The sequence below is a fragment of the Apium graveolens genome, chromosome 7 (genome assembly GCF_009905375.1).
Source record: "Apium graveolens cultivar Ventura chromosome 7, ASM990537v1, whole genome shotgun sequence".
Lineage (NCBI taxonomy): Eukaryota > Viridiplantae > Streptophyta > Magnoliopsida > Apiales > Apiaceae > Apium > Apium graveolens.
Window position 1 is genome coordinate 4,832,774 of NC_133653.1, and position 23,028 is coordinate 4,855,801.

Here is a 23,028-nt window from a genome sequence, read left to right on the forward strand (position 1 = left end):
AAAAGTAGAATAGACATCGCCTCTTAGACATCGGTTGCTCCTGGAGCCGATGTAAAAGGTTTTTTAGACATCATTTTTAATCAACCGATGTCTTTTGTTAATATAGACATCGATTTTTTAGCCCAACCGATGTTATAAGTCTATTTAAAAAAAATGATTTAGCGCGCCTCCCCCATTTCCCCTTAACCAAATATTTCGTTCCCTCTTAAAAATCCCCCGATTTTTCCTTCAATTTTTTTAAGTATCCAAATATTCCCCTCCCTTATCTAAAAACATGAAACAAAAATAAAAACACTAATCATTCTCGATTCTTCTCTCTCTTCTCTCTCTACTCTCTTGACCGAAGAACTCTCTACACTCATTTCGATCGACTAGAGAACTGACTCTATATGCTCTTTGTGCCCGACTCTCTCCTCTCTATCGATCTAATACCTCCCTCCCCAACCCAGTTCTCCCCAACTCCGCTCTCTTTTCTTCGGAGGTTGAAAAAGTATTAAAAAGGTCTGAATCGGAGTTTATTTAAAGCTTAAATCGGAGTTTAAAGCTTAAGGAGGCCAAAGCTTGAATTGGGTAATCTTTAAAATTCAATTTTTGAAATAGGGGGTTTAATCTGAAACCCTAGTTTTTTAATTAGTTAATTTTAATTAGTTTAAATAGTTAATTTGGAACCGTAATTTTTTTAAGGCCTTCCAATCAGTTGTATGCAATTCAATACCTTGTTTTTTTTCTCTTCATTTTTCCCTGTTAAATTTTAATGTGAACAAATGAGATCTGTATTTGTGTGTTGATGTGTGTTTATGAAATGGTGCAGTTTTGGTTTCAGAAATGGTGTTCTTTCGGAGTGTTTCACTGCTAAACAAGTTGCTCTCTCGGGTTGTAAGTTATATATTAGTGTTGTTTGATATTTTATGTGATTCTTATGTGTTTGATTTTCTGATTTATTTTTCACAATGTGTTTTGACAGGTTCAACAATCCAATCTCAGTAATACAGTGCGTTGGTTTCAAGTGCAAACCTCGGCTTTTGATCTCGTATTTGACTCTCTTTCTCTGTTGCTTGTTTATTTATGTAATAGTTGCACAACGTTTATATGCTAGTTTTTGTGGCACAAAATACTTTTTAGATGTTTTCAATACAAATCCCCATGGATTTTTGAATATTTTATGTATACGGGTCTCTATTGGTGGTTCTGATTTGTGAATATTTGTGAAGATCAGTGAAAGAATGAAATTTCTTCAGGATCTTGTACCAGGTTGCAGCAAGGTTAGTTTATTCAAAAAATAATTGGGTAACTGTTAACTATAGCTCCTTATACATGTAAAGTGCTTCTTTTGAAGTTCAGTCAAGATTGTTGTTGATATTTTCAGGTCACTGGTAAAGCAGTTATGTTGGATGAAATCATTAATGATGTTCAATCATTTTTTCTTAAAATATTTTCAAATTGCACAAAAATACCTCTATTTGTATTCGACCTCTTGTTAAAGAAGCGACGTGGAACTAGGGTACAATGCTAGGCAATTGTTACTTTATTCTAATATTTGTTTTAAAATTGTCCAAATTTGATCCATTCACATAATCTCATTCAGTCATTCTTGAATTTTACAATTTTGGAGAGCTTGTCAACTGCTTCAACCAAATGATCTAGCCGGGCGACAAATTCAATAATCAAGGAGGTAAAGGTGCCCAGCGATAGTGTTGTGGTGCTCTCTAACGCCTTCATTCGTGTAACAGGGTTTGCTTCAAGTCGTCCTTCCTCCTCAAATGCATCCACTTCTCTAGACGGCCAAGAATGGAGTCTTCTTGATTGCTTCCTCATCATCTCATGGTAAGATTCAACATGTGGTGTCACGGGGATCATTACAGGCGTGTCTTGGTTAGCTGGAGAAAGTTTATGCTCTGGGACCCCATTGTCAAGTTTAGCCAGTTGCTCCGATAGTTCAGAGAGTGGGGGCGTAAAAGAGCGTGAGAGTTTGGGGAGTAGCTTAGCTGAGTTATCTGGTGCATCATTAGTGGAAGCAAGGAGGTATGAATGCAGGTCAATGGCGTGTTGAAGTCGTTCTGTTGAGCTATGAACGCCTTTTATTAGGTCAGTGTTGAGGTTTCTTGTCATGTCATTTATGTTTTTCCCTAAACATCGAACTAGCTCTGCAGCCTGATTTGTTGCCTCTTGGATCTCTTTCTGAAATGCAAATCTTAGATTGTAGGGTGCCTGTATAGAATAAAAGGTAATGTATGTCAGAAAAAAATAGTGAGTATATGTCAACTCTTGTTATAACTACACATACATATATATAATTAGTGTTCCCTTCATATGCTATTAGCAGGTCGAGGCCGTTTGTTTCTATTTTTTCAATCTGGTAAATGAGAATTAGTATGCTTTTAGGTATGATCAGAAGAAGCTCATTTCCACTCATCAACAATCCAAGAGCCCCCTAATTTTGATGAGTTAGGTTTTATCTATACTTCAAGTAGACATGTTTATGTCAAAAATTTTAATTCCCAATTTTTTGAGACCCCTCTAAACTCACGTAATTTGTTAATTAGTTTGTTTCTATTGCAGATAAAGCTCGTTCATAGTTGTAGCCAAAAAGAGGAACAGATGCATAATACTCCCGAATTGCCTAACTACATACTTCAGATATATGTAGATTCCCATTCCATAGATTGCCTCACTACTCTGAATTGTCTTGGTGAAACAAAAGCAGTTCATCCTAAAGCAAAGTGCTGGAAATACTATTGGGATGTAGGTATGGAATTTTTATTTTATAATTGCAAATTACATTCACCGCACCAACAATTTAGGATTTTTATTTAAGCTGATGAAAATTAAGGCCCATGGCATAACCCAATAATCGCAGCAGTATATGTGCAGGCATATTAGGTTATAAAAATCCTCAGAGTGGTTGTCAAAGGTTGCTGAATAAATAATTTTGGTTTATAGAATAAGTTCTTAGAATATATTTTCCTTCCTATTATATTCCCTTGATAAACTGATGTTTAGCTTTCTCTTGATAAACTGATTTTTAGCTAGCATGTCCAGCTGATAGCGACCTTAAATTAAACAAGACAATATGGTTTCTAAATTCAGCTTGAAATAAATACCTAAAATATGTCAACTACACCTTATTCTTAAAATATATGCAATTTGACACAGATCCTTCAATAACGAGCTGGCCCTTCTTCTACACTTGGCTTTCATCCTGCAATGTCTATGCCTTATGCTCCAATGCATATGGCACAAATTGGACTAATTCAAGCCGGTATTGCTGGCATGGGACCTTCTCCAGATGAACTTCGGAAAGCCTTACTTCCCATTTGACCTCCATGAGTGGAGGATATAAAGAGCCTAATTCTCAGGTTACTTCTAGTCATGTTTTGACCTTCTTCTCTGTTGCACACACACATAAATTATTTATGCCCATTTGGTAGTGTGCAACAAAATCTTTTGCAGCTCTCTACTACGTAACACTGATAAACACAACACTTTGATAATGTTTGTAATCCACAAATTCTCAATTTCTAAACTGCATTGGAATCAAAATATATGTTGTAGGTTGAGCAAGTTTCATACTTCATAGTGCCTGGATAGCAGGTTGCAAATAAAATCTATATTATTGTTCTTTTCTTGTCTCTGTTCATGAATGTATCTATATTATTCTTCTTTTCTTGTCTCTGTTCCCAGTAAAAATACTCTTTACCATGAATTCCTAAACACACAATTAAACTAATTCTTCTTTGGGCTTCCCATTATCAGTTCTCTCAAAGATAACATCTCATTTGTTTATTATTGATCAGAATGGAATTGTTGGCCGAACAGGTGCTGGAAAGTCAAGCATTTTAAATGTGTTATTTCGCCTTAATCAATTCTCCGGAGGTCATATTTTGGTCGATGGAGTAAATATTGCTAATATTTTATTAAGAGACCTTCATTCCCATTTCTCTGTTGTTCCACAACCTCCATTTCTTTTTGAAGGATCTTTAAGGTACATGACTATGTGTTACTTGTTATCATACTTTCTGAAGAAGCATGTATAATTGAGCTTAAATCTAGAGATTAAATTGTCAACTCTCAAATATATGTTTTTCGTAATATAAGTTACCCTGCTGATGATTCTTTAAAACAAATTTAGGGACAACTTAGATCCATTTGGGGTGAATAGCAACCCTGTGCCCATCACATGATCTGCTCGAAAGTCTAAACTTATATCTTATTTAATGATTTATTTCATACAAATGGGGATTGATTGTGATGCTTCTTTAAGAATTACCAGAAACTTACACACTTAAAAGCCAAGAACAACAATAATTATGAAAAATCAAAAGAATGTTTCAAAGTTTGAGTCACCTCTTGAATTCTGTTGGTTTGGATTTTTTTGTAGAACAGTGATCACCTGTCCAGTACTGTTCCTTTTTCGATTCGAAGACTTGGCTTATACATAGAATTTGGTGGTCCAATCCCTTATAGACCAAGTATAGATCAGCCGAAGGCTTGGCTTTTGCAGTTCAACGGTCTGTACAGCTTGAGGCCAACCATTTCCTTTGACTAGTTTAGTTGGCAAATGATATGTGTGTAATCAGCTGTCATTTATTACATAGATGTATGAATGGTATTATGGGCATAGGTACGAGAATTATAAGTTTTTAGTTTTTTCATCGTTATAGGATTTGATCGGCTTGATTTGATAAAGATAATTGGAGTTTGATTTTAATAGTTTCTTCTTTTGACAATTTTTTTGGCATCTATATTTTTAAAATGTGCAATGTTTATTTCACTGAAAAATGATGTTAATTTAACATAATAACATCAGTTTTAGTAGTATATATACATCAGTTCACATAGAAAAACTGTTGTTAAATACCGTAACAGACAAAGGCTTTAGATTAAAAAACTGATGATAAAGAGTACATTAGACAACGTTTGTATACAAAATAGTGATGTTAATTATATTGATAGACATCAGTTTCATCTACTATAGAAATCAGTTGTTTAATAAAACTGATGTTAAAACTATTAGTAACATCATTTTATTATATAATCCGATATCAAAGATATTAGTAACATCAGTTTTAACTAAATTATATTGGTTAGAGGCAAAATTATTGCTTATCCAGCATATGTTTAAATTGATTAAAATATCATATTATAGTAATATATAAATGATAGATGTGCATTATAAATTTAACATCAAGATATACATATCGGTTTCATATTAAAAATCGATGTTATATGTCCCCTTTCACATCAGTTTAAAACCGATGTTAAATGGGGTTCTTTAACATCACCCATGAAGATATCGGATTTTTTTATTCATAGACATCAATTTTTAGCCGATGTCTATTGACGTTTTTCTAGTAGTGATCTTGCCAGGTTTCCTATTTTCCAAGCTATAATACTAGCTTAGGTACCTTGGTTACTATTCCACCACTATTCACAAGCTAGGTTATCATTTCTATTAGCTAGGTTACTATTTGGTTATTAACCATGATTAGCGTCTTACTCTAGTTAGCTTGTATGGTTAGCTTGACTTGATACATTTATTTATTCGTTTACGCGTTCGCTCGATCGTTTATTCGTTTTCGTAATAAATCTTCGTAAACGGTTCGCGGGGTAAATCCTTTCTTGGACGTCCTTTACATTTTGAAGTCTCGTACTTGGGTTTGAATTTGTAGGATTTTAGGTTTGTAATTATATTGTGATTCTCGTAATCCTTAACGGTTCGTAGATACGGTCATTTTTTTCAAAGTTCGTTTTCTTCGAAAATTAATAGCGTTTACATAAACTCGTTTGGTACGTATAATCACAATATCAACTCAGAATCTTAAATTAAAAACTCGTATAAGGTGTGGTCGCAAAAGTTTTTATTAAACCGCAAGGTTATTATTTATAAGGTTCTTTTACCGATGTCAAAAATTCGGGTTTTTACATGGATTATCTTAGTGATCCTAAAAATAAGAAGTTTGAAGAAGATGAGATTAGACAAATATTAGAGCTAGAGGGTATTCTGATAATTTTGATGAAATTGATGACTATGGTCATAGGGTGGAAAGGGTAGTAGAAGAGGCTGTTGTAGTTAGTGATGTGGAGGATGTTGACAATGATAATGTTAGTTTTCACGAGGATAGTTCTAATGTGGACAATACAGATGACGAGGTAACAACTCTTAGAGAATTAAACTCAAAATTAAAACAAAATCAAACAAAACAAAGTGACAACAACCCTGCATCTCCCCATTCATTTAACTACACTCAATTTATGCATGCAACCTTTATTGAAGACTACACTGGTGGTAGGGAAGAATCAGACATAAGTGATGTTGACTATAATAGTGAAGATGAAAGAATAGCTGCAAATAGCACTGATGAGGAAAACGCTCCTTCTTACCCTATTTTTAATGAGAGGACAAAGATGGCAAATCCATAGTTTGTGTTAGTGTTGGAGGTGTTCTGAAAAATAATGGAAGATGGGTTCAAGGTATTGGGGGATGATTGGCTTGGCCGACCCCGAGACTGCTGAACTTTGGGCCATATTCTATGGCTTTACGATGGCGTGAGAGTGTCAGTACAAGAGTGTGGTGCTTTTCAGCGAGAATAGGAGCGCAGTTGGATGCATCAACAACCCTGATTCCGATGATGTTATGACAGTCTTGGTGGATATGATCACCATGCTTCTTGCTGATAACTGGACTCATGTCGAGCTCCAACATACTCATGCAGATGCCAATGATGGTGCAAATGCCATGTCCACTCACTTTTTTGCTGCATACGGAGGAGTCACCGAGATGGTCGAGCCACCGGCAACCATCCGTCATGTCGTTTGATCAACTAAGACAAGGGAATCTTAGAATTGCACGGAAGTGACATTGACAAACATGCATTTAATAATTTACTATGTGCTCATGTTCATGAAACAAATTCACATATAGTTTGGGACAGTTGAAAGATGTAAAAATCAAGGCTGAAGATAAATACATAATATCAAAGAAGAAACATTAGAAGCCGAAGGATATACTTTCAAATTAATACATTCCTGCCATGCTAGCTCCAACAACAAATTTCTAGTTTTCTACTAAGAAGTAAGAACCACAACTTCCACTAGCATTCAGCCGGCTCTATATCATTCATACGTCTGAACACCGTATATAACCCCCCCAAAATCAAACAATGCACGTATCTTTATTAGTGTACTTCAAAGGCAAAGAACATGGCAGTCAAGATTAATAGCTTTAGCTAATAAATTGGAAAAAAGAAACCCAACATATAATAATCAAACATACTAGACATTCAGCCTTTTTAACTTGAGACTATAAGAACGAAGTCTACCAAACCTTCAAATTATCATCATATAACAAACATGAGCTCAAGTGAAGATGAGCATCATATAGTTTCCTGTTTCCTACATCATATACGGGCTGTTTACTTAGAAAATTTTGGAAAACAAAGAAAATGTGTTCCAAAAGTAAAGCAGTTTTTCAATAAAAAAAATGGAAAACTTGTTTCATGTTACATTTTTTTATTCTTGGAAAACTGAAAAACATGTTTCACATAACAAATATTTTACAAAAGTGAAACATCTTATAGTTAAATTTACTTTTTAAAATTACTTATTATTTATTATAAATATTTAATATTATATATAATCTACTTATAATTTAATTTTAATATGGAAATAAAAAATCAAACTTAACAAAATATATAGATTATGAATTGTACAATTTTTATACTAGTTATTCGCAAAATAAAAAAAACACTAAAAAATATTCAAACTCATTTACGCCATAAAACTTGTTCTCATTTAAAAAGTAAAACGCAAATTTAGAACTCACATGAAAAAAAATCTCTACGGTTTCAAATCTACCGCACCAAATTATTCAAGCTTGTTTTGTACATGAAACTTATTCTCATCAAACAAGTAAAATGTAAATTTAGAAATCATACGAAAATGATTATCTTCGGCGCCTTGTTGTATGATGATTCCACAAATTATTAGCAATTGATTCCACAAATTATTTTTGTGAAAATAAAGTACAATAAAACAACCTCACAAAAAAGTAAAATAATACATGTAACTTTTTTTTTAAAATAAAGTATATAATATTATTTTGTAAAATTAAAGTATAAGAAAATAACCTAACAAAATAAAATAAAATAATACATGTATTTTTTTTTAAATAAAGTATATAATATTATTTTTATAGAATTAAAGTATAATAAAATAACCTAACAAAAAAGTAAAATAATACATGTAATTTTTTTTAAAATAAAGTATATAATATTATTTTTGTAAAAATAAAGTATAATAAAACAACCTAACAAAAAAAGTAAAATAATACATGTAACCTTTTCTAAAAAATGGATAATAACTATTATATAAAAATTATACGTACATTGTATACTACTTTAATATTGTTAATGTTTAGTAAAAACAAAGTACAATAATATTGATACGTCATATATTTGTTTGTAATTGTATTTATAAGTATTTTCTTACTCATGTATTTGTTTGTAATTGTATTTATAAGTATTTTTTTACTGAGTTGTTAAGTAGATTAATTTTTACTTGTGAATAAGCAAAGTTTTTGGTGAATTGTAAACATTATTTTAACCTCTTCGTACGTATACAATGCTCAAATTGGTCGGACATTACTATAAAGACTTTGCATCATATGAAGCTAAAGAACTTGCATCATATGAAGTTAAAGTTTCTCACAATTAGCTCAATAATGACCAACAAAATCAGGAGCTCTACTAAATTAAAAACACACACACCTAAACAAGTAATCTTCATAGTAAATTAAATTAACAAAATAAAGGTCTAACAAGAAATAGTAGGAACAAACATGCTGAACTAAGAATAATTCTACAATTCTTTCACCTTGTTGGAAAACAAATTCAAATAAAACCAGCACTTCCTAAATAATCTATTTCAAATCATCAAGCCAACCCTTTTTCTGTCATCATTCATTAGTAGAAACATTTTTCTCCAATCAGGATTAGTAAAGAAATCCAGTGCTTTATTGAAAGATATCGTGGAGACTTCAGATAAGTTATTAAGTGCAACCATACATTTGTTAATGGATAACTCATCAGAATCCAGGCCTGTAGCTTCAACTTTTTGTGATTTGTATCTTTCTGCTTTTGCAAGATCTCTTTCTTTTTTGGCATTCATTGACTGCTCCCAAACTTGCATTAGAACATCATACTTTTCACTTGCAGATTTCTTTTTAACGCTCTTCTTTGTCCTGATATATATTCATTCTCTAAATCTTCAAAATTACGTTTACCCCTGACATCAGATTGACCTTCACATGCCTCAAAACCACCAACATTATCACTAAGACCTTCAAATCCACCTAAATACTCTTGCTCAATTGCTTGTTCTTCCTCTGAAGTTTGAGGTATAGCACTTGATACATTATGAAAAGCACTTGTAGCCGTAGAACTACAGAAAACAATATTTAACAATGGATAGATCTTACACCCTTTTTTCTTAAAGGTCTTGAAAATTTTGTCTCGCTGCAAAATTATCAAATATTTTATTGTATTATATAATAAACAATGATTTAGCCTAAAATTTAAAATAACAAAGAAAGACCAAACCTTAAAAAAAGCATCCCAAACACTTTCATCATTCACCATACCAGTAGTAGAACTCCAAGTAACACCAGTATTATTTATAAGTTCCCCAAATTTAGTATGCACTGAACGCATTCGATGATATTTTCCTTTTAATTTATCAGGCCCATACTTTATTCCAGTTTGTACAAATATCTTGTCATCCATCTCTTGCCAGTCAGTTATTTTAAAAATCGGAGTTCCATTTGGATCTCTTTTAACTCTTTCAGCCAAAATCTCTAAAAAATTCTTCCATAAGTAGGGTGTGCACCCATCTATATTTGTTGCAAATATACAATAGAGTAATTAATTATAATATATATAACATTAAAATTATACAAACAATACATACACCATCAGGTTAAAAAGTAATGAACAACATTCACAAAAAATTCCATGAAATCATATCTTAATGAAAGGTGCTTAAAACAAGGTAGAAAAATAGAGGTGGAGAAGAGCTCGTAGAGAGGAAGTAGAACATGAACAAAAACAGTTAAGATAAAAATATAAAGTGGTGTATCATGGGTAATGTTAAAATAATCTCTCCTTAATTTATGCCGTGTTTTCTAGTTTTCTAAAGTTAGAAAACTATTTTCTAATTTATATGGAAAATTGTGGAAAAGATCTAAAATCAGTTTTCAAAAGTTTTCTAAAATTTAGTTAAAATTTAGAAAACCTTGTTTTCCAGTTTTTTGTTTTCTTTTTTGGAAAACTGAAGACTTGAACATGTTTTACATTTTTTTTGTTTTCCTAGAATATTTTTCCAGAAAACTGTTGAAGTGAACAGGGCCTAAGCTTTTTATAAACAAAGAGCCTAAAAATTTTGTAGCAAAACATTCTTAAATTTAATATAAAATTAAGAAGTGAGTTTTGAAAGATCTATTTCTTTATTATTGCATGTTAATTTCTGCAGTAACACACCTCACTACAAGATTTGATTTAGTTTGTTCACAACCATTTAAAGTTCAAGAAAAGCATAAAAACACAAAAGCACATTCACCCCCTCTGTGTAATTCTTTACCTAACAATCTTGTGACACATTTACACATAAAATATGTTCACGTTACCGTAATATCTTTTGCATATGTTAGTATGTTTTATGTATTATGCATTATTGAATAAATGATATTTTAATATCATAAGTATTTTTGTGTAGTTTTGTTTGCGATGTATATTATATATAATAGCAATGTACCTCTAATTGTCATTAATCAATTATATTTTTTCGTATAATACAAAAAGTCTTGAACTCAAGTTTCGGTGAAACTATTTATTACAAATAATAATAATAAATGACACATTTTTTATGTATTTGATCCTATAGAATCCCTGAAGAATATTATTGGATGACCGTAAATACAACATCGGGGAACATCGACAACGAAAAATATCACATATTAAAGAATTTTTATCAAAATATTTAATAACATTAACAAAAAAGCGAAGAAAATAAGTTATAATTTATTAATATTCCTGAAGGATGTATCTATATAAATGATAGTGACATTCTATATTTTGGATACAATAAAATTTTAAATTTTGTGACGATAAAATGTATCCTGAAGATATTATATATTGGAAAATGTTATTAATAATGAGCTTATATTTTAATTTTTTTTTATTGGATTTATCCATTATATGAACTTAAGCAAGTAATCCACACCATTCTCATAAGTGAATATGACAATATTAAAAAATACAATATTCCCAAACTTGTTCGTAGCATGGTTATAATCTCCCGAACCTGAACACCACGGATGTTTCTCTAAATGTATATCTCTCAAAATGTAAATCTAATGCGGATGTTTTTAAATATTACTCGCTCTTTCCCACAACTATAACTCTTTTGAGAAAAAAAAATTCATAATACATGTCCATTTTTTACGTTTAATATAGATTTGTTGACATTTTCTCAAAATTACTATTCATGAAAATTAATAAGAGATGAATTTGAATCTACATTCATGCATTTATGATGAGTTATAAGGGGAAAATGTACTTTTATAATGTTTTTTAATCAACTTAAAAAAATGAAAAAAAAATCTATATTGTCAGATGGAGGGAGTATAAAACAATGTTGAATATAATTACTTTAAAAGTTGATTTGTTTTAAGATACAATTTAATTTCAAAATAAAATTGAAAAATGAAGACACTTCATTTTTCAAAAATAAAACAATAAATTTTGAATAATATGGTAATACAATTTTTTAAATTTTTGTATCGATTCTCATAATATAAATGTTGACCGTACTTAAGATTTATTGGCTCTGCACAAAAATTATCAATTTTTTCATTTTTAAAAGTTAACATTTTTGATATTAATAATATTATAGGTCCCTTTTAATTGTCACATTTATATTTTGTACAGTTAAATTAATCAAAATTTAACTGATATTATTAATATTTAATAATTAAACAAAACAAAAAAAATTATATTATTGAAATATTTAAAATACTTAAATATATTCTTTTTAGTTTTTTAAATAATAAATGTTCTATAATTTTTTAAATAATAAAATTATCGTAATTTTTTGAATAATAAATCTTGTTTTATAGACATATGTTTACTTTCAATTTACAAAACAAGTGATGACATATAATGCCTAAACGCTATTGCATCGCTAGCCTTAGGTAAATGCTAACTCTAACTCTAGTTCATTTGTTCAGTACCAAATGAAGTGTCAGTTGTTACAAAAGAGAAAAGTTTTAGCAAGCCAACTGTGGATGATGAATTGCACAAGTCTATGATGCTTTTGAAAGCATTTGATATTTTGAATTCAAACAGCGAGAATGAAAGACCAATGGACCAAAATGTCATTTTTGAGTGCTAAATGGTCCAAAATGTCACTTTTGAAAATAATGGCGCAAAATGTCACTTCAAAACGGTACTTCGTCTTCCGTTTTATATTTTTAATGCAAAACGGTACATAGTGTTCCGTTTTGGTACTTTATTTTTTTTTTAATTTTTTTAATAATGTGTAAAACGGTGGTTGAAGTAGCATTTCGGCTCAAAACGATACATCATATAGCGTTTTGTACCAAAACGGAACTTCATCTACCGTTTTGCGCATAAAAATAAATTCAAAATGCCAAAACGTTACACGAAATTCCGTTTTAGGTGTTTTACATAAACGGTAGATGTACCGTTTTGAAGTGACATTTTAGGGTCATTTTTAACCCCCAAGTGACATTTAGGGTCACCACCCTAAACATATAGAGAGCCAAAAAGTGAAAAAGGTCTGCAAGAGAAGACAACAAGCACTAATCTCCGTCAGGAAAACAAGCTTCCAGAATGTGGCAGTAGTAAAGCTCCAAATAAGTATCGGAAACCTGGACATACTGTTCGCAAGTCCTTGCTCGATATAATGAATGATGAACATGAATGTCCATTGAAGGATGATGAAATCATATGTACTTCAAATTCAGTTAGTCTTCCCAAGCCAAGCCAAAAAGAGCATGGAAAACACAAGTTAGGGAAGCAGAGAGATTTAGGGTCGAGCAGTATGGCTCAGATACCGGCCACTACTGTGCATATGACTGATAATGTGCAGTCGACAATTGTTAGCTGTTCTAACAAAAGAGATTTAGAGGCAAAGAAACGCCTTTCTAGAAGGTTAAAAAATGTAGAGAAGCGTGAGAATTTATCAAGAAAAGAATCCCCAAGAACGTTGAAGAGAATACTGTCTTCGCCAAAACATGACTGTGTGGTCTCTTCTTGTCCGAAAATGGAGACAGAGTTACATATGAGCAGTTTTAGCACAAGTGCCTTCCAGCTGTTCACTGAAGACAACAGTTTGCAGCCTAACGATAAAGATGTTTCAGCAAAGCAGAATTATATGAGACCTAACGAAGCTTTGAAAACCTTAAAATCCAATGGCAAGATTCTGGAAACTGGCCTTTTAACTGAGGATTTGAGCTCTGATGGTAACTCAACAATCACATAATCTTCCCATTATGCTTTCAGATTCCAATTTATGGCTTTTGTCATAGTCCAATATACTGGTCATTTTGCAGCTTGTCAAAAGAATTGGAAAGTGAATAATACGATACAGTCAGTATCCGTAAATCTTTCAGAAACGCCCTCAAAGGAAAACAATGCTCATTCTACCATTGCTGAAGAAGGAAATACAGCGAAAACACGACAGCGATACCAATATTTGAAATGCTCAACACAGGTACATTTTTTAACTTTGCAGTCATACTATGACTCAATAGAATTATTTTATGACTTCTCTTCAGCTTAGTTTCTGCAATTGTCTTTTCTAAGGATGTATATTTGGAGAATAAGACCATAACATCATCAGCAGAAGTACCCTCCTCAAATCCTGTTAGCAAATACAAAGTCGAACTTCAGGAAAGATTTGATGACACAGAGGAACATATAAGTCCAGTTTCAGTACTAGATTCACTGTTTAGCGAGGATGTCACTAGCCCCAGTAGCAAGATAAACAATCTTGGTAGGTTTTAAAGAAAATTAATCTGCAAAATATCGGCATTCTCTTTAAATTTCCATAAATATGTTTGAACTCACACTAAACAAAGAGCCAATCTGCAGCTAAACCTCAGGTGGAACCTTTTCATGCTAATTTTGAAGAAAAATCCGTTGAAGTTGATCACATTGATCATAAACTCAATATATGTAGCTGCATAAGAACAGTTTTGCAAGCTTCTGAACTGAACTGGAAGGAGCTTTCAGAGAACTCGCGCTCATCAGGCCAACTGCTTAACCTTTTTTCAGTTGATAGAAGGGATCTTTTTGCAGATTTTCTAAATGACGTCTTACTGGAGGTAAGCCAACACAATGTGGAATGCATCACATGGGCATCATTTATTAGACCCGACACTCAAGCCTTCTCAGTACTTGGCAAAGATGTGGTTGAAGAGGTAATGAAAGAAGTTCAATGGTATCTTGTTCCATCAATGTTACCACGTAAACTCGAGCACATTGTTGAAAAGGACATGGAAAAACCTCAGTGTTGGATTGGCATGAGGCGTGATACTGAAGATATTGTTATTCAAATTGTAGATGATGTATTAGATGAATCAATAATTGAAACAATTTTTTCCCTTGAAGAGTAAGATTACTTCTTGTAACTTGACAATCTTCTATCCATATTTACAGTTAAATTGGAAATATAGTTATAACTTTGTTCATCCTGCAAGACACATATTTACTTATGGCTTGATGTACCTAAATATATGATAGGGCTTGATGATACTAAGGGTGACCTCAGGTAACCACCCTAGCTTAAAAAATATAACTATGTTCACGGGCAATAGCAACAGAGATTAAAAATATAACTATGTTCACGGGCAGGAGACTCAATAAAATTCATCTAATCTGTGTACATTTTCTAAAATCACAAATTGGTGAATGGCAAACTATATTCACAAGGTATATACCCCCATCACACCTCTTTCTACGGTAATTGTGATTCGGCCATGGAATTTTCTTCAGAGATGTCTTAATCACCTTGGTAGATAACATATAATGTCAATCAAATTCTACTATTTTAATGATAATTAAATTCTAACATCAGTACCATAATGTTAATAAATTAACATGATTTACGATATAATATACATTAATAAAATTATAATGTTAATCTTATTCTAATATCAGTACCATAACTGTAAGTTATGCGTATCATAGTTTAACAAAACTTTCCGAAACGAGCTATGATATGTTATTTAGGAATATATACATATATATATATTACGGACTGGGTTAAAATATTCAAACCGATTTAATTGGGTCGGGTTCTAAAAACGTCTCCAACCCGGCCAACCCGACCCATAAACATCCCTATGAGGACTGGCATCTCTGAATCATTATTTCTACCAGATCTTCTTTAAGGACTGATTCATTTAAGAAGAGCAGCAAACAGTTGTAGTCTTCGTACAAAACATACTACCATATCAAAATATCAGTACAAACACAACATAAAACCACCAATTCGAGAATTGATATTCAAAAAAAATTTGTTGAATTAATATTATGTTTGGTCATAATACGATGTATAGATTTATAAGAAAGATACTACTCTTAAGTAGGAGTAAGTAGGATATAAGAACCCACTAATTAACAATAGTAACATTTGATACTATCAACTTGATAGGATACTAGTACTCCCAATGAGGAATGTCTACAGCACGTCTAAATACCGTAATTACTATTGATTTCAAGTTTTGTTGCAAGCAAATTACAATTTTAAAGTATTTTAAAGAATTTCAACATCAGTGCCAGTTGAAAAGATACTAGTTGTATTACGGACTGTTAATAGTACACCAGTTTCACAATCCTATAATTGCGTATAAATTTTGTTGCGAACTTGTACAAAGTGTTGGCAATTTAAAAGAATAATGTACCTTAACAAACTATGTCCTTGACATACTCAAGGCAAAAACTTATTTTGCAAAGCAAGGAGAGCAGGGTCCTCCCTGTTTGATTTGAGCAAGTCGAATACCATGGAGGTGGTAAATGCATCCGCTGCGAAACCACGAGCAACCATCTCATCTACAAGCACGCATCCTTCGTCATATTTCTTATTCTCAAAGCAGCCGCGGATAAGTGTGTTGTAAGTATGATCATCTGGCATGCAACTACTAGCTTTCATTTCCATAAATATATCATTTGCTTCTTCCAGTAACCCTTCCTTACAAAATCCTCTAATCATAACTGTGTAAGATTTCACATTAGGCCGTAAACCCTTTAAAGGAAGATTATGAAAAAGATTTCTCGCCTCGTCAACTTTGCCTGCCTTAAACAATCCGTGAATTAGGATAGTATAGATATATAGATCAGGATTTAAACCATTGTTTTCCATCATGTGAAACACGGAGAATGCTTCAACAACAAAACCATTCAGGCAAAGTCCATGCAGCAAGGTACTACATGTCATTATACCGAGTTGAAGACCTTGGTTTAGCATCTTGTTCTTAAAAAACATTCGTGCTTCAACATGCCTGCCCGTCTGAAATAACCCATGCAAAATAGTATTGTAAGTTTCAATTGTAGGTGTTAAACGGCAAGCTGAATAAAATTCTAAGCTAAATTTCTTCATTGATTTGAAAAAGCAAGTGAACTGAAGAATTTGCCACAGTGAGTCTGCATCAGTTGACTGGATACTAAGACTACATTACAACTAAAGCAAGTACATGTATAACTATTGTTGTAACCTTCAAATTTTGTTAAACAAACTCTTACAGGTGTTGCCAATTTACAAGTAATCTGAACCCCAAAAAACTTCCTGTCTCCATATCGAATATCCATCTAAAAGTAGGCATCATATGAGAAGTTATGAAGCTCGTGGCCTCTTAAAATAATTATTTCATAATACGAAAAGTATAAAAGATACTACTCTTAAGTAGGAGAATGTAGAATAACCGACTAATTCACAACATTGACAGTTGATAGGATTCTAGTACTTGCAATCAACCAAGGAATGTCTGCAGCATGTGTGTGTTAGAAAATTAGGATTTTAGAGCTTAATTTAATTATGTTCTTGATGTTAATCCTAAAATCTAATGATTGGAAATTGTTCAATGATATTTGAACTTAAATTTTCATGTATGGTTTTAAGAATTTTCTTAATGAAATCCATGTGAAATGAGAGATGAAAGTAGCTTGGAAAACCTTGGAAAATTTGAGAATGTTTGTCCCACATTGAAATAAATAAAGGGGGTTGTGTGCTTTATATGGTATTACCCACATGAGTAGTATACAACTACTAAGGTGTGTGATGGTCCATTGTGTTGTTGTGTGCTTCACGCGCGCCCCGCACCGGGCCGGGCCGGACCGGGTCGGGTCGGGTCGAAGGGCGATTTGGGCGAATGTCTCGGCGTCTCGCGTACGCGAGGCGACCTGGGCGAGGATTTTATTTATTTGAGAATTATTTTAATTCGAATTTATTGGATTATTAGGCTGGGTTCTGAAATAGGCTAAGTAGAACTTAAGAACTGATGAATAAAATCAGAACTTAACAAGTTCTGATATCAGAATCAGAACTTAAGTACTGATGAGTCGAATCAGAACTTAAGTACTGATGAGTCAAATCAGAATTTAACTTAAGTTCTGATAATAATGTGGGTGTTAATGTGAAAAGCTGTTACAAATAATTTAAATTCAAAAGCTGTTCAGTTTTGATTTTTTCATTTATGAATTCAAAATCTGATCAGTTTTGATTTTTTCATTAATGGAGCAGTTTAATTCAGACATTAAGTGTGTGGACAGTTTCATTTTTCCTCTCCTATAAATAGAGGCTAAACTGAATGAATAGAACACACTACATTCTTATCTCTTCTCTTCAACCTCTCTGTATTTCTCTCCCATAAGTCCTGAAGTGCTGATTTTTTCCGGCAACTGAGGTGTTGGTCGAAGTGGAGGTTTTGTTGCTGCTGTTAACATAAACTCCGAGCTGTTTTATCCTGGTGGAGATATTGCGCACATCCCAAACGCAGCAGGTAGGGGGCAATAATCTCTTCAAGAGCAGCCAGGACTTCGAGCAAGGCCTGGTGACTCAGCTGTAATCATTTTCTTGGCGTTTTGTATCTGTAAACCTTTATTTCAGTCACTGTTGAAAGCTATGATTTTGGGTACATCTTTCTTTCTCTCTACGTTATTTCAGTTACTGATTTTATTTACCTGCATGTTTTGTTTTGTTAACTGTGGTCTTGGCCTAAACTTGTTAAATTCTTTATACACTTGCCTCTATGTTGCTTTACTTGTTAGTGAGTTTCTCAACAGTGTGGATATCACAGTTACTATTGATTTCAATTCTTTTTCAAATTCATAAGCAATGTTAAAGTATTTTGTACCTTAACAAACTCCCTCCTTCATGTAATTGCAGCACGAATTTTTTATGAAAAGAGGGCAGGGCCCATCCTGCTCTTTTTACAAAGAAATTATCTCTGGTTAGCTGATCGATCAGCAAAATGGGAAAAAAAACCATTCTCTAAACTTGTGAACAGGAAAACACAATTCCTATCAATAAGGACAATTGAATATAAACCAATCTCCAGTCATATATAAAAAACCACAATCACTAGTTTAATAAGTATACGATAGATAATAAAAACAACCTCCGATAAAGTTAATCTGTCTCTAATGAGCATTAGGACACAGTGACATTCTCTAGACAACCGATGCAAGTACAACACAAGAACACCATTTCAAAATATGATCTTCAAAGAATTTATAAACTCCAATCATTTGTAATTTTAATACATAACAAGAATTAACTACTCAGAGTGCGAAAAGAGCTGACAGAATTCTAACATCAGTGACAGTTGAAAAGACACTAGTTATACAACAGACTGTTAAAGGTACATGCAGTTTAACAAATTGCTAATATTACCTTCAAATTTTGTGGCGAACTTGTACAAAGTGTAGGCAATTTAAAAGTTTCATGTACCTCAACCAACTCTCTCCTTCATGTACTCAAGGCAAAAACTTCTTTTGCAAAGCAAGGAGCGCTGGGTCATTCCCTTTTGATTTGAGCAAGTCGAATAGCATGGAGGTGGTAGAGGCATCCGCTGAAAAACCATCAGCAATCATCTCATCTATAAGCACAGATCCTTCATCATATTTCCCATTCTCAAAGCAGCCACGGATAAGTGTGTTGTAAGTGACATCATCTGGCATGCAACTACTGACTTTCATTTCCATAAATATATTAATTGCTTCTTCCAGTAACCCTTCCTTGGAAAATCCTCTGATCATAATTGTGTAGGATTTGACACTAGGCCGCAAACCCTTTAAAGGAAGATTACGAAAAAGATTTCTAGCCTCGTCAACTTTGCCTTCCTTGAACAATCCTTGAATTAGAATATTATAGACGCCTAGATCAGGACATAAGCCATTGCATACCATCATATGAAACACGGAGAATGCTTCAACAATATAACCATTCTGGCAAAGTCCAAAAAGTAAGGTACGACATGTCACTATATCCAGTTGAAGACCTTGGTTTAGCATCTTGTTCTTAAAAAACATTCGTGCTTCAACATGCCTGCCCGTCTGAAATAACCCATGCAAAATAGTATTGTAAGTTTCAATTGTAGGTGTCAAACCTTCGCTGGGCATCTGTTCTAAGAGATGTATTGCTCTATCTACTTTGAGCTTCTTACAATAACCATTGATCAATATAGTATAGGTACGGGCGTTGGGTAAAATGCCCTTGCTCCTCATGGTTTCAAGCACTGCTAATGCTTTATCAACTTCTCCCCGCAAGCAGTAACCATCAATGAGTGAACTATATGTGACTACATTAGGATATTGACCTCTTCGAATCATTAAATTTATGAGATCGTCTGCATCTTTTACCTTTCCATCTCTGCCATGTGCATCAACTAATATACTATAGGTATGCACATCTGGAGAAATTTTCCTGCTGTGCATATCTTTTAACAGTTGCATTATATCTTCCCATCGCCCGAAGTTGCACAGACCTTGGATTAATCTGTTATAGGTTCTTACATCTGGTGTGATGCCTTTGTCACTCATTTCACCAAAAAGACTTAAAGCATGATCGACTAATCTGTCTTTGGACAAACTATCAATAATAATGTTATACGTAACTGTGCTTGGCATACAACCTTTCTTCTCCATGTATCGAAACAACCTAGTAGCGGCAGAAGTATTACCAGTTTTGCATAGGCCGTCAATAATGGTGTTAAAGATAATTGCATTTGGTTCAATCTCTTTGTACTGAAGAAGCTTCTTGAACAGATTCTCAGCCTCGGTAAACTTGTCCTGGGAAACGAGTCCCCTCACAAGAGTTGTGTAGGTAACGATATTCGACACAAAACCACGCTTAAAAATGCCATCCAACAATGCAAACCCAAAATCAACTTGTTTTAAGTGACAACAACAGTTAATGACAATATTAAAAGTACATACGCTAACAGGAATGCTTAAAACACACATACGCCTAAATTGCGCGATCGCTACTGAGTATTCGTTCATCTTAACAAGGGCAGCTAACAGCTGATTAAAGTCTATGTCATTAGGCAGAGGTCTCATTTTAAGCATTTATCAAACAAAACGAGAGCATCATCGAGATTATCGAAACCAGCCTTAGATTTCTCTAACAGTAATTGTTGAAGTTTCGAAAGAGCTTTCGATGAATATGAAAGATAGGAGGGTTTAAATTTGTAATTAGGGTTAGGGTTAGGGTTAGGGTTAGGGTAAGGGGAGAAATGAGAAAGTGAATGAAACTGAAACAATGCGAGATAACAAGTACTAATATTATTACCTTGACTCATGAATCGAAAACAAGGGCTTGTAATTAAGGTTAAAGTCTTCCTCATCATCATCCTAGGAAACAATGCGAGATAACTAGTACTTTCTCTTTGCTTTTCCTTTTCGCTTCTCCACTTTCTTGTTTTAAGAAACTCTGCTATGGAGTGTTTTCTCCTGCTTCAAAAATTGGCATTAACCCCCTGCTCCGGAATATTAAATTAACCAGAGTGAGTTTTAAACGGGGAGGAAAACAAGTCAACGTTATTTAGATAAGTTTCACTCGCCTTTGTAATTGTGTTTCCGAATTTTTAAAAAAGCAGAAATTAAATGTTAAGTAATGTAATTTTGATAATTTTTAACTCCAAAATTTTTGTAATAAAAATGGGATTAAAGTATTTTACCTTCTAAACCCTTCATTCCTTTACATTAAAAAATTCGGGAGCAAATCCTAAGATCATCCATCGAGAAGCAAACCGGTTCAATTTTTTAAGGACCCCATTTAATGCCACCTAATTAATAAATGGATTTTGAAAAAACTGGACTGATCAATATTATCCAATACATTGAGCCCTTTTCATATTTTAGTGAATAATTAGCTGATGTAAGAATATAAAATATAAAGAAATCAAGTTGGGAGTGCCCCTCTGGGACTGCCCAACTCATGAAGGTTCTCTCCGATGATAAAACAAAATATTTGATGAACCAGTTCCATTTCACGTGTCTCTATGTAACCCGTTGCTCCCGAGTTTTAAAAGGGAACGAAAGCAAGTGAAAGGTAAGTAAATTAGTTTCACTTTTCTTCATGGGCTCTCGAGTTTTTAAAAGGAGCGAAAGCAAATGTTTATGAATGTAAATTTAACAATATTTCGCTCCAAAACTTTCACTCCAAAAATGGGATGAAAGTACTTTACCTCCTAAACACTTCATTCCTTCTCATTAAAAAACTCGGGAGCAAGCACTCAGAGTTGGGCTCCTGCTATGATCGATTTCATTTGTGATCCTGTCTATATTAAAAATGAAATATTCAAAATTTAGTTATTGGTTTTTTGATCACTTTATTCAGAGCTGTTAGATCAAATCGACGAAAATCCTTATATTTGATCCTAAAAGTTAGTATTATTTAAAAGGTATAAGGTTCAAATTCTGTCAGCGAAATATTAAAATTATATTTTATAATATATATTGATTTAAACAACCATGCATCGCCCGGATTATATACTAGTAAATTAATATAACTTCAATAAATTTATATGACACATTTTTTTTAATTTAGTGAAATTAATAATATTAAACATTTTCGAGATGACAACTATTGGGTATTTTGTGATAAAATAGTGTCAAAATTAATGTAAAAAGATATAAAATTAAAAATAATATTTTTGATTAGGGGAGAAATTTGGCAACCAAGTCTAATGTCCAAGGTACTAGTCCATTACGAACTTTACTAATACCTCAATCCAAAAAAAAGCAATTAAGAAATTTGTTCTAAAGGTAGCTGCCACAAACAGAGAAGCAAGAATAGATCCTCTAAAGAAATTAGACCCAGATGGTTACCAGAAATTGAAAGATTGTTAAAATTAACATATTTTTGACGCAAATAGCCGAAGATATTTATTATGGTAATGGCTAAAAATAACGTTTGAAATACGTATTTGTCAATTGAGTATTATATTTTGTACTAGATAGGCAAATGAAAATCCAATTTTTTTATGATACATCTTTGGTAGTGGGGTATCACAAATGTAATAACCAAAATATGAATATGTATCCTTTGTAATTTTCTGAGATACCCAGTTTAGAAATATGTATTATCGTTACCAAATTAAGAAATACGTAATTAAATGGATATTTTCAACAATGTGCTTTCATAATGAATATTTTGATGAATTACTTTCAAAAAATAGATATTTTTCACCTTCGCCTAAATTGAATATGTTCTCATAAATTCTCGGGGTGAGCGAGGATCGAACCCAGAATCTGGGACGACACAGGATAAACTCTTAATCACTTGAGCTATCCAACCGTTCTCATCTTCCGTCTTTACTTAAAAAACGCTTCATCATAACAAGCCATATCATAACGGAGAATTTAGGGACTGCAAAGACATGTCAAACCATAGTTATTAATGGCCAAAGTGTACATCTTCGACGAGGGATTTCCAGATAGTAGCTAC

General features: G+C 32.9%; 1 protein-coding gene and 1 pseudogene across 1 annotated transcript; both read right to left on the minus strand.

The window, feature by feature from the left end:
• Window positions 1–1,581: 1,581 nt before the first annotated feature.
• LOC141673142 (aluminum-activated malate transporter 9-like) lies at window positions 1,582–3,325 on the minus strand. Its single transcript, XM_074479875.1, has 2 exons — window positions 3,215–3,325; window positions 1,582–2,208 (listed from the first exon to the last, which is right to left on the minus strand). Exons 1-2 carry the CDS (start codon window positions 3,323–3,325, stop codon window positions 1,582–1,584), a joined length of 738 nt encoding a protein of 245 aa, XP_074335976.1.
• A 12,512-nt stretch (window positions 3,326–15,837) lies between these two features.
• On the minus strand, window positions 15,838–21,068 carry LOC141675240 (uncharacterized; annotated as a pseudogene).
• Between the last annotated feature and the right edge of the window lie 1,960 nt (window positions 21,069–23,028).

Excerpts from the sequence above, each read along its gene's own strand:
- LOC141673142 (XM_074479875.1), bottom strand. The coding sequence starts at position 3,325 with ATGGAGGTCAAATGGGAAGTAAGGCTTTCCGAAGTTCATCTGGAGAAG. Across the intron at positions 2,209-3,214 it reads CATATGCATTGGAGCATAAG|GCACCCTACAATCTAAGATT; the intron begins GCATAGACATTG and ends TATTCTATACAG.